This window comes from Lacerta agilis, chromosome 1 (assembly GCF_009819535.1).
Source record: "Lacerta agilis isolate rLacAgi1 chromosome 1, rLacAgi1.pri, whole genome shotgun sequence".
In the NCBI taxonomy this organism is placed as follows: Eukaryota; Metazoa; Chordata; class Lepidosauria; order Squamata; family Lacertidae; genus Lacerta; species Lacerta agilis.
Genome location: NC_046312.1, coordinates 22,633,308 through 22,645,800, shown reverse-complemented (window position 1 = coordinate 22,645,800; position 12,493 = coordinate 22,633,308). Strand labels below are relative to the sequence as shown.

General features: G+C 39.8%; 1 protein-coding gene across 7 annotated transcripts in view; it reads right to left on the bottom strand.

Moving 5' to 3' along the window:
* Positions 1–12,493, bottom strand: part of EML5 (EMAP like 5) — an 87,857-nt gene that overhangs the window by 24,403 nt on the left and 50,961 nt on the right. For all 7 annotated transcript variants that reach the window (XM_033141500.1, XM_033141469.1, XM_033141477.1 and 4 more), the window contains 7 exons: positions 11,269–11,421; positions 9,465–9,596; positions 9,172–9,260; positions 7,168–7,344; positions 2,790–2,991; positions 1,747–1,873; positions 157–171 (listed from right to left, as the gene is read on the bottom strand). In XM_033141500.1, coding sequence (XP_032997391.1) covers positions 157–171; positions 1,747–1,873; positions 2,790–2,991; positions 7,168–7,344; positions 9,172–9,260; positions 9,465–9,596; positions 11,269–11,421 — 895 coding nt within the window. The remainder of the gene's footprint in view (positions 1–156; positions 172–1,746; positions 1,874–2,789; positions 2,992–7,167; positions 7,345–9,171; positions 9,261–9,464; positions 9,597–11,268; positions 11,422–12,493) is intronic.

Here is a 12,493-nt window from a genome sequence, read left to right as displayed (position 1 = left end):
TTATAGGTGGAAAAATACGGTATATTCATTGCATCATTGTATTCCCTAGGATTTTGTCTATATACCTATTATTGACGCTTCTGTAGGTTATTATTTTCCAAATCAGATAAAATATACTTTATAGTGAATGTTTTATATATGTAAGTAAGTTCTTACCTTACAACCCCTTGCCTTCACAGGAAGCATAAAAATTAAGCAGGGATATTAAAATATGAACAATATATATATCAGAAATCTAGGATAAAGAAAACTGAAATTAATTCAATGGACCAAATGTTTGTTAGCCAATTCTAAACTCACATATCATGCATAGGCATTAATACCCAAGAACGAAATAAATGCATCAAGTCTAAAGGGCATTTGTGTGTAAAATTCAGTGTGTGTCTCTGTAACATATTTGTAAGCAGAGGAGTATTCTTTTCCTGGATGTCACTTCTGACTGTTTTCCAAAAGATGGATCGGGCATGCATGTTTGCTTCAGACTATGTATTTTGGAATTAGTTTTCCAAACCACAGTTCAAAATGTAAAGTGAAAATTTGCCCTCAAATATTTAAAGTTGGGAAAGATGGAGGGCACAAGGAAAAGGGGACAACAGAGGATGAGATGGTTGGACAGTGTTCTCGAAGCTACTAACATGAGTTTGGCCAAACTGCGAGAGGCAGTGAAGGATAGGCGTGCCTGGCGTGCTCTGGTCCATGGGGTCATGAAGAGTCGGACACGACTGAACGACTGAACAACAACATTTAAAGTTGCAGAATTAAACATGCCCACTTAGATGCAAGGACTGAAGATGCCTCTTGTGCACATTTCTAAAATTATTTGCCAATTATTTAAATTCTTGTTTAACCCTACCTCTCAAAAATTTCATCCTTTCAAATCTTCAAATGTCTCAGTGCTTGGCTGCCTGCCTGCAGTTCTGTTATACAGGTAACTCGTATCAAGGATTACATTCCGGGGATGGCACATATACACAAAACTGGATATGTTTGAACCAGCTTCTGTGAACTGCCCCTGCATGAGCAATATTACCTCCCAGAGCCAGTGCACCCAAATGGGTCTTAGCGCTCCCTGCCCTGCAAGGCAGGGAACTTACCGGGCTTGGGGAGGCTCTTGCAGAGTTTGCAGCGTTGTCCAAGATCTCGCAAGAGCTTCCTAGAGCTCAGTAAGCAAGTTTGAGAGCTTAAAAGCTCATCCTGCATAGGGAAAACCCTGCACAAAAAGCTTTTAAGTTATCCTCCTTCCATGCTTTTAATTTGCATTATTTAAACATTGAACATTGAAATTGCACATGTTTAATGTGCATAAGTTGTAAGTTGCCTGCATATGCACAAGATCACAGTACAGCAGGGAGAAGGGAGAAGGGAGTACATCTAGCACTGCATGAGTGTTAGTGCTGTCAGCTTCAATAGCACTGATCACCTGATGGTGTTGGCAGCGAGGAAGTATTATTCCATGCACCCTTGTCCCAACAACAGTCAAAGCTATCACTGACGATTTGTTTGCTACTACTGGTGTTCAGCAGCAGTGTATGTGTGCTATTCACTACAACATGTGAAAATATTTTACTCTTGGCCAACATTCTTAGTCCATGAAAAGTTAAATGGAAATATTATCCAATATTCAAGCACAATGGTTCAAAACCAAATAGGAAAAAAACCTCAGCCCCTTTTATGCACACACGCCCCTTAAAATTCTATCTATTACAGCATGCCATAAAATTACACATTCCCCCCCCCCCAAGTTACCTTTCATCAACTGAAGGCTCTTTTAGCTGCAGATGAGGCTTGATTCCAAACATAGGTCTGATGTTGGTTGATAAGGCTTTGATGGTGTAATTAATTTCATTTTCTCTTGTGACATCACTGTCATATCCTAGTAAAATATTTATAACCACAAGAACTATTGAAACTAAGAAGTAGGTGAATTATTTATTAAATTATTCTATTTGCATATAAGTGCACCAGAGAAAACAAACAACAGTAGATAGGATCAAGACCAGCCCTTCAGTAAGTTGAAGGAGTCCTTCAGTTCATGGGAGAGCACTTTGCAGAGCCTGCCCATTGATTAGGCAGGGTGAAGCACCCACCTGCCCCACTGCTTCCTCTGCCAGCAGAATGTCCCCCATCACCAGAGGTAGGCATTCCAGTGCACAGCATTGCCGCTCATCTCCTCCACCCACCCAGGGTACAGAAGACAAGCAGCAACACTTTGAGGAATGCTCTGGTTCTTGTCGAGTTTGGCAAGAGGGGGGCATCTGGCAACAGTGGAAGGGGGGCCATGGTGAGAAGTCAGGGAACGGTACATTCCCATTTCGCCTCAGGTGGCAAAACGGGATGCCACCTGGCACTGACTGTTTGCAGAAGCAGCTGCAATACTGTGAAAGTTCCTGCTGGTGGAAGTGATAATTGTTGCCAGTTCCTTCACTGCATGCAGCACCTACACAATCTCCTACACTGTTGGGGTGTAGGAGTGTAGATTTCTAGTGGGCACAAGAAATCAGAAAATCGCCTCCCCCACTTCCATGTGCACAGCTCTGTTAATGGATCTTTGGATCCCAGCCAAAATAACATAAAATTACAATAAATATAATTTACTTAGGATTTTTAAAGGCATTTAAAACAGTAAACTGGTTTTGCTAAATATTTAATTTGCACACAAACACAAACACACACACACAAAAAAACCCTGGACCTTTCAAACTGACATTCAGATTGTGGAAATTGCATTTATAATGGGAAGAATTAAAACTGCTTTATAAGATTGAAGTTATCTTAAAATGGTTACTTACCCCCATCTTCCTCAGAATCTAGATCAGATTCTTCACTGTCACACTGCCTGGTTTCTCGATGGCCCTCCATCTCATGGGTCCACAGCATTAAAGAGGTGTCTCCACCTCCAACACTGACTAATAAACTGTCATCATGAGTCCAACGAACATTTGTTACATGTGTACTATGAGCCACATACCTCTTAAACTTCCCATATTTTCCCTGAATATGAAATATACAAAGAATGTAGAACATTTCATTCAGTACCATTTTTAGGCAAGGCTACAAAACATCTATGGTCAGGGGTACCTTTACCTTTTACAAAATATCTCTGTATGAGTCAAACTAACACTGAACAATATACTGGGCAGTAGTGGAGGGCCTGGTGCGTCTGTGTCATTTACTTGACCTCCCTTTGGCTGCAATGCTGCTGCATATCAGAATGGGGAAAAGACAGTCCAGCATTCCTGTTGGCACTGTTGCAAAAGAATCCTGGTATGCAACAGCAGTGCAGCTGAAGGGAGGTCAGCTGAGAGCACAGCCCTTCCTCACTATCCACTACTGCTATCCTACATATCTACATAGCTACTATTATGGCCATACAAAGACAAAGGGAGTGTTTAATTAAAGTATAGAACACGCAATTTCTCAGAAACGGAATGGTTTGCCAAATTATCGCCAAATCAGATAAACTCAACAAAAGGAAACAACCACGAAGTAGTTACAGGCTGCAATATTTGAAACATTAATACCCTTTTTTCACTACCAGAGTTACTCCGAACTCCAATGAACGACCCTTAACCACTGTCTCAGCTGCAGAGGTGTTATGGAATGTTTATGAACATTCTAACATATACATGGACGTCCGCTGCACAAATTAACCAGACAGAGGGCCTTCTCGGCAGTGGCGCACTCCCTGTTGAACACCCTCCCATCAGATGTCAGGGAGATAAAGAATTACACAACTTTTAGAAAACATTTGAAGGCACAGTCTGACACTGCTCCGCTTTGTCTAGCCCTGACTCCTTAAGAATGCTGGAGGCGAACCCAAGGGAAGAAATAGTCATCCTCTTTTTTCCCCTGTAGCCTTGCCTCCACAACGATGTGTTGCAATGCCAGCTGAGATGTGATGCTAGAGGAATATCATTACTTGGGTTATGAGCTTGCATGGCCTGAGGAAGATGACTAAAGATTTTACTGAAACACCTCACACTTTCATTCTCCCCCCATTTTTTTTAAACTGTTAGAACAAAAATCCTACAGCATTATCAGTGGGAAAAGCTGTGCAATGGAAATATGGTGTTAGATGTGTGATTTGAGTTGTTGGTATGTGAATGGAGGATTGTGTAGTATGAAGGGATGTCAATCACATTCTTCTTACATTTGTGTCTTTATCCAGGAGCTAAGGAGTTCTTACATGAGGGATCTCCCATTTTATTTTCACAACAACTCTGTGAGGTATGTAAGACTCAAAACGAGTCCTTTGGGTACCAGCAGAGCAGGCATTTAAACCCAAGTGTCTCTAGTCCAAGTCCAGCACACTAGCCTCTGATCTGATAAATGTTCAAACATGTTCAAAAATGAATATTTTCATCCTGAAATAGTCACTAGGAGTGGGGTACTAGATTCAACCAGTGGGCTGGAACCTTAGCTCTATAAATCCCCATGGACCAAGTTTGACAGGTGTATCTATCTATCACCTAGAGTCACAATGATGTCAAGTAAACCATTTTTGCCCATGCAGTTTGAAATCAAACCAACTGGGCAAAAAAACCTGTGCATAGTACTTTCCAAGTACCATTTGCTGACTGGCAGTGCCTGCAAAGCCCTTTTCATTCAAGCCCTGTCATCATATATGACATCAGCTGTATGACAGGTGGGAATGGCACAACTTGACTGTAACAGCCTGGCAGAGCAAGTGGAAAGATCTATTAGACCTAGTTAGGCCTGTGGGCCAGAAGTTCCCTACCCAAGGGTTAAACAAAAGCAAAATCAATAAAATGGTGACAACTAAGACCTGTTACACTCCGCGGAGAGTCAGGGGGAAACGCCAAGGCAAGGCATACCGCACCCCCAAAGTCTTGAGAGGGTTCTCAAGACGTTGAGGGGTGCAGCAGATTGCAAAGAGCTCTCCGACAATTCCCAGACCCCTGAGCCAAAAGAAGCTCCAGCCACCAGCAGAGATTTTCCATAACCAACATTCAAGCCTACAGAAACGTAAAAAGATTTACTATTGAAATTAATTAAGCTTAATTCGGCACCAGACGAAGGATTAAAAAGGAAGTCTGTTCTTCGTCTTCTGGGTAATTAACTGTACATGGAAAAAAAGTGCAAGAAAAAAGTGCAAGTGGAAAACTATTATCTTCTTTGATATTTATGGTATGGGCCTGCTGATGGGAGAATTGAAAGTAATTGAAACCCATTCTTTATTGCTTGACATTGCTACAGGATTTTAAAGCTGGCCATGACTTGGTATTTGTGTCTGGAAAAGGGAATGTGGTGCCAGCACTCTGACAACATCTAAGAGCCCTTACGCCGCCCTTCCAAAGCTTTTCCTCGGTTGCGGGCAGGAAAGGTTAAGGCAATTGAAATCTACTCTTCTTGGCTTGTTACCGATACTGGAGTATAAAAGTGGAAACTGGATTTTGAACTGCAGCCATCGTTAAAACTGAACTCAGCAGAGGAGATTTGGATTAAGATAATTAAAGTACTCTGTTGGGGGAATATAAGAAAGACTTATCTCGGCTGGAGGGATCTACAGAGCACTAAACTCGGTTTCCTGTATATAAATCGGAATTTTAAGGAGGGGGGTGGACTGGCAAGAGAGGTTGATAAGGATCTTCAAGTGCTGCAACTCCTCATTCCACCCAGAGACATTTCAGAAAATTGGATACTGAATTTAGTACTCTCTCTCCTGGACAATTAAGTGGTAATTCTTATGGATATATTGTTTCAGTCTCTTTTTAAAGGTAGATATTTGTTATCTATGAATATCAACTTAAAATTTGGATTTTATGTTAAATTGCATATGTGTATAAAGTAAATGGGTGGAAAGAAGAGGGATAGTGGGAAAGCACAGAAACTGTTACTGTTTACTGGGAACTTACATGGAATGGCCTTGAAACTGATAAGGTGGTGGTGAAAACTGGCTGTTTTGAGAACAACGGAAAGATGAAAATATGATAATGATTAAACCAATCAGAGTTGAGTCTGGACAGAAGGGCCCAAGTACAGGACCTGGGGGATAAATCTCAATTTGAATTGATAAATCTTTTTTCTGAATTGAAAAAAGAATTTATGAAAGAGATGATGGAAATAAAATAACAAATGAGTTTACAACCCAAATGGATCAAAGCATTAAAAGGGTGACAGAACCAATTGAAATAATAAGAGTCTTGGACAGGGAGAACTGAGGAAGGGGGTGTTCTTAGGCAAAAGTTGGAGAGGAAGCCTAAAAACTGGGAAAAGATGACTGATATGAAGAAAGTCCAAAAGAACAGGGTAGATTTGGAAGTTTTGTGGTTTAGGCAGAAACACTTGAGGAGGTTGTGGTGGAGAAAACGAGGCAGAAAGTACAACCTCTGAGACTGAGAGAAGTTTGGAGGAAAGGTGAGCTGGATTTGGAACTTGCCTCAACTGACAGATGTCTTCTGATTAAATTTAAGTATGCCAAAGTTAGGAAAAAGAATGGGAAATAGTCTTGGAAATGGTTATTGTTTATGTGCAAAATATTGTAGATATTGGTACATTAGCAGGCTTTGATGAAACACTTGCAATTAGTAGAGATGGGGATAAAATTAGAAGAAAAAAATAATAGTTAAGCACAGATTTGGAATACAGAAAGTTGTTTTAAATGATATTCTAGATGCTTAAATGACATCTGTATTAAATAATGGTAAATGATTTGAAGTGCTAGTAAGTTTTGATTAACTATGTGTAATTATTAGAAAATTGGGTAAATGGATATGGAAATGTAAGAGAATATTGTTTATATAAAGAACCAGAAGAGGAGATGGAGGGAAGTCTGGAGATTCCTGGATTCTAGAAGAAAATGTTTTGAAAAGATATTGCTATACATAGGGATTGGGGGTAAAAATGTTCTTTTTTATTGATGTTAATGTGGAATTAAATTGTGAAAAACAAAAAAAAATATTTAACAGAAAATATACTCTATGTTGACTTACAGATGAGCATGTGAATTGTCTCCATTGAAATGCATTGTGTCTGAGAAAATGTGGTACAATATGAATGCTTGATCTGTAGTTTTGATCTGTGTTAAAGCTGATTCACATATACCAATGAGAGAGAAGAATACAAGTGTATTTTCAATGATTGTAGGTATGAAAACAGTAGGACTTAATTTAAGACTCATTATGCAAACACTGCATATTTACTTACTTTGGCAGGGTATCGGAAAAGCTTTACAAATCCAAAATCATCTCCTGTTGCCAAAACTGTACTATCACTGGTGAGGCACGAAGCAGTTACATCTGTAACTTCTCCAATTATTGGCCAAATTCCTTCACAGCAGGAGCCTAGAACACTTGTCCAGGATGTCCAGGAAATCTTTTCTGCCTATAAAGATAGCCTGTTTGAGAAAGGATACTTATCCATAGTTATACATCTGATCTCAGAGCAAACCTAATAATCCTAGAGGTATGCGCTATTCGCATCTCCCACTGAAATAATTAGATATTACCTATGACAACTGCAGACAAAATGCTTTCAGTTTGAAGGAAGATCATATGGGTGTTTTATGAGGATGTGTTATAACCCAGTATTTGAGAAAATTTATTCCAATTACATTCTAACCTTCTTACCTTCACAATTAATACGACTATGACCATTAATACTGTTTTGAACTATGATAGAACACTGTGTGAATGATACTTTCCCATTGTACAGTAATACCTTAAATATATTTATTTTTATCGGTTTTTGTTTTTCATTTTTTGGGGTTTTTTATTGTTTCCATATCCAACAGCAAGAACGGTTGCTTGCATGGTTTGCTTTAATGTCCTGAGGATAAACTACGGGGAGAAGAATTTACACTACTTACAGCACAAGCCTATGCAAATTTTCTAGGAAGTAAGCCCAATTATGTTCAGAGGTTTTTCTCTCTCTCAGGTAAGTGTGCAAAGGACTGAAGCCTTAATGTGTTTGTGTTCTTTACTTCTATTTGTAGGACATAATTTGGGAAGGTTTTCTTTATATAAGGAAATCTTAAAGATTCCCTGACGTACCTTGACTTCCTGTGTCTTGCTGGTGATTAGTATACACTATACTTGTAGCATTTGAATTTAATTCATATAGGCGAGTGTCTTAATTTTCCTGAAAGTGCAACACAGTAATACTCACTATTCTAATCTGTTCTGATCTTGTAAAACTATTTCATGGCTTGTTCTTAGTTTCTAATAGTCTGATTCCAAGACTTGCTGTACCACTAAGAAAACATTTCATTTGAGGAATACTGACCAGTGTGCCGCAACAATGCAACAAACCACAGCATTAAGCAGAGATACTAGCTTTTTTGGTATCTCTGGTGGGGGGAGTGATATTGACAACAATTTCATTAAGCAAGGAAATAAAATTATTTGGTGATAAAAAGTGTTTTCAGATTTTGTAGGGGGGAAAGCTGGTATTGCAGATGAAGATTCTACCCTTAATGGCATCTGATAGGACTTTTGTAAAATAGGTCTGCCTAGAAGGGTATTGGGATCTAGTAAAATTTTACTGGTATTTAATTTTCAATTTAAATTTTGGGTATCTTGAAAAGAGAAACTGCAGCATTTACTTTCGTGGTTAAGTCTTTGCCCGTCACCAAAGAAATAATACAGGGAGGAAATTCCACAATTTCTTTTTTACATACTGACAAGGACCAACACAACAAGCTTGAACCACATAGTCTGCCAAGGTCTTAAAACACTATCACAATTGGTAAGGCAGAATTTAGATCTCGCTCAATGAAGGGATTAGAGTTCCTGAAGCTTTGGAGTTTTAGAACAGCAACCTCTGCATTCTACCACTAGGTGGACCTCAAGTCCCACCTGATGTCATCTTACATGCACAAGCAATAACATACAGGCAGACACCCCCCCCCCTTTACACACATTCTGTATGTGTGCAACCGTGTATGTGCGCATCATACCGAACCCGGAAGTGACCCAGAAACGTCATAAATACATCACTGAAACGTTACTAAAAGGTGGGGGGGGGGGCGGAATGGGGTGTCTGCAGGCTTTTTCAATAGGTTTCAATTATACACAATTTCACCAATGCCTTGGAATGCAACCCCACGTAAATGTGGGGCTGCCTGTAGTGCCTTCAAAATTATGTAAATGACAAAAAGAAAATATAGATATTATTTATAAAATTGTATTTGAACTGAATGGTAAATCTTACCTCTGTACTGGGAATTATCTGTTTTTTCCCCCGAGGAGCTTCAAAAAACAACTGTTCCTTAGCACCAGTGTTGACTTGTAAAAGCTTGCCTAAAAAATGTTCACAAAATACAAAATCTTATTGAAGACTTTTTTGTTTGTAGTTTGTTTACACAATATTTATTAATTCACTTACTATGAAAATTTGTGAGAAATTCATCACTACCATTTGGAAATGCTGCACAAAATTCATGCATAGTTTACACTTTCCAAGCTACAGAAATATAGTCATTTTGCAGCAATTGTATTTCTTACCTCTTACATCCCAATCAATGTGTGTCACATAACTGGAAGAGCCCTTGCAGATTCCAACTCGCTTACTGCTCATTACATTGTAGATATCTACAAACGTGTCATACGATGCTACAGATAAGTATTTTCCAGCGCCTAAAATGCAATCATAAGGAGATGAATACTTTCCCAAGTAACCTGATTTTCTACAAAAATAAATGTTAATCACATAATTTTTGGAAATGTCTTCTTTGTAGTTGTGAGGTATGGTTTATGTTTCATGCTATCTTGTTGCAAATTATTGCAAACCTATGCCAAGGAGGGGGGAGCAGCCCATAAGTAAAAAAAAGCAATTATATATGGAAAACATGTGAGGATAAATACTGAGGCAATAGGTATCTCTAAATAAGCCTTATTATTGTAAATGGGTTGTTCAGATATTATACATATGTCATTGGGAAATATTTTATTTTTTTAATGTATTTGATTTTCCCCAGGAAGAGCAGGTCTTGATTAATGGGGAAGAGGGAATACAGGCTGGCATTTTGATACCAGCAATGTTATTGCATGCAAGAGGAGCACCCATCCCACAATAAATATCCATCTGGAAGAATCTTATGAAAAACAAAATGTGGCATGGACTGCAGATGCAGATACAACCTTAATTAATCTTCAGTTACTAGCCAACCTAGATGTAATTTATGATGAGTACAGACTTAGGGAAAATAGGGTTCATGGGGTCAAAAGCATTCTATTGCTAATCTTAAAAGGCAAATTCATACACTTTTAAAAGTGTTTAATGAATATAATGTTATGGGGTTCTGTTTTTTGGGGGGGGGTTCAGCATTCATGGTGCCTTCATGATGCCCTTGTAATTACCGGGATCCGGGATCCAGCAAGGGTTAAAATCTAATGCACATAAAATGTGGGCTTCCTTTAATTCCAATATATTCCAAGAGTTCTTTCCAAAAGAGCCAACATTTTCCAACATCCACTTTCTTAATGATCTCTTCTCTCCCTCAGCATTACAATGTATTGTAAATGTAAGGAGCTTTCAAATTGTCCAATATTTATTTCCTCAAATTCTAAGTGGCCTTATTACCTCCTCGCATCCTGCAGTACTTTGTATTCTTTTCTTAGGTTCATTTTATTAACAATGCTTTGTTTTTGTTTGTTTTTTTAAATGTCTTTAACTGTGCATTTGTTGGGGAAAGGATACAGGTCAGTGGCAGAATGCATATTTTGCATGCAAGAAGTCTGAGGCTCAATTCCTGGCATCTTCACTTAGGGCTGGGGAACTCCCCTGTCTGCAACCTTGGGCAGCCACTGTCAGTTAGTATAGACTATACCGAGCTAGATAGTCTGATTCAGTATAATAGAGCTTCTTTTTGATATGTGAACCCAGCACTGGAGGAATCAACCAAGACAATTTCTCCCCAAAGTGATGAGATTCAAGATTTCCAATTGTGTCCAGAAAATCCTCCAAGCATACAGCTACATGAGCATTCAAATAAGTGCACGTGTGTTAAGTCTGCAACACTTTCCCAGCCAGCACCCTTACAGCATAGTAATCTTAATTCTGAAAAGGCCTTAAATTGACAGCAATTGAGTGGGGGAAATCATGTCATAATGGCATTCTACAATTCTGAGTGACTTATCTGAAGCCGATTACAGGCAATTCTCAATTTGTGTATGTTTGATGCATGTATGACCATGACTGCTGTGTTTGACACTGGAAGAGGGCAGGGTGGGCTTACACATGCTCCGCTGATGCGCATGATGACCCAGAATGTAACCCCTATGTAAATGGGGGGTTGCCTGTACTTACCAGGAGAAAATCGTATATCTGAAATAACGTCTTTCCTATGATGAAAAGAAACAAGATCCTCCAGAGTGTCTGAATTTACTATTAAGAAACTTCCATCATTGAGACCTACTGCTAATGCCTTCCCGTCAGGAGAGAAACAACAAGATCTTCCCCCTGGCCAAAGGCAAAGAGACATATTTTAGTTCTTACTGGAGACCTGCAGGCATTATTTTTCTGGGAAATGTGATGTATTATTATGTTGCACTTTCAAGTGTTCAAACTGTTACATATACTTTCATTGATCCTTACATCTCTATAAGGTAAATTAGTATGTGGGTAATAATAATAATAATAATAATAATAATAATAATAATAATAATAATAATTTATTTGTACCCCGCCCATCTGGCTGGGTTTCCCTTCCAACAAATATTAAAATACATTAAAATGTCACAGATTAAAAACTTCCCTAAACAGGGCTGCCTTCAGGTATTTTCTAAATGTCAGGTAGTTGTTTATCTCTTTGACCTCTGATGGGAGGCCGTTCCACAGGGTGGGCACCACTATCGAGAAGGCACTCTGCCTGGTTCCCTGTAGCTTTGCTTCTTGCGGTGAGAGAAGGCCCTCGGTGCTGGATCTCAGTGTCCGGGCTGAACGATGGGGGTGGAGACGCTCCTTCAGGTATACAGGACCGAGGCCGTTTAGGGCTTTAAAGGTCAGTACCAACACTTTGAATTGTGCTTGGAAACGTACTGGGAGCCAATGTAGATCTCTCAGGACTGGTGTTATGTGGTCCCAGCAGCCACTCCCAGTCACTAGTCTGGCTGCCGCATTCTGGATCAATTGCAGTTTCCGGGTCACCTTCAAAGGTAGCCCCACGTAGAGCGCATTGCAGTAGTCCAAGCGGGAGATAACTAGAGCATGCACCACTCTGGCGAGACAGTCTGTGGGCAGGTAGGGTCTCAGCCTGCGTACTAGATGGAGCTGGTAGACAGCTGCCCTGTACACAGAATTAACCTGCGCCTCCATGGACAGCAGTGAGTCCAAAATGACTCCCAGGCTGCGCACCTGGTCCTTCAGGGGCACAGTTATCCCATTCAGGACCAGGAAGTCCCCCACACCCGCCCACCCCCTGTCCCCCCAAAACAGTACTTCTGTCTTGACAGGATTCAACCTCAATCTGTTAGCTGCCATCCATCCTCCAACCGCCTCCAGGTGCTCACACAGGATATTCACCGCCTTCACT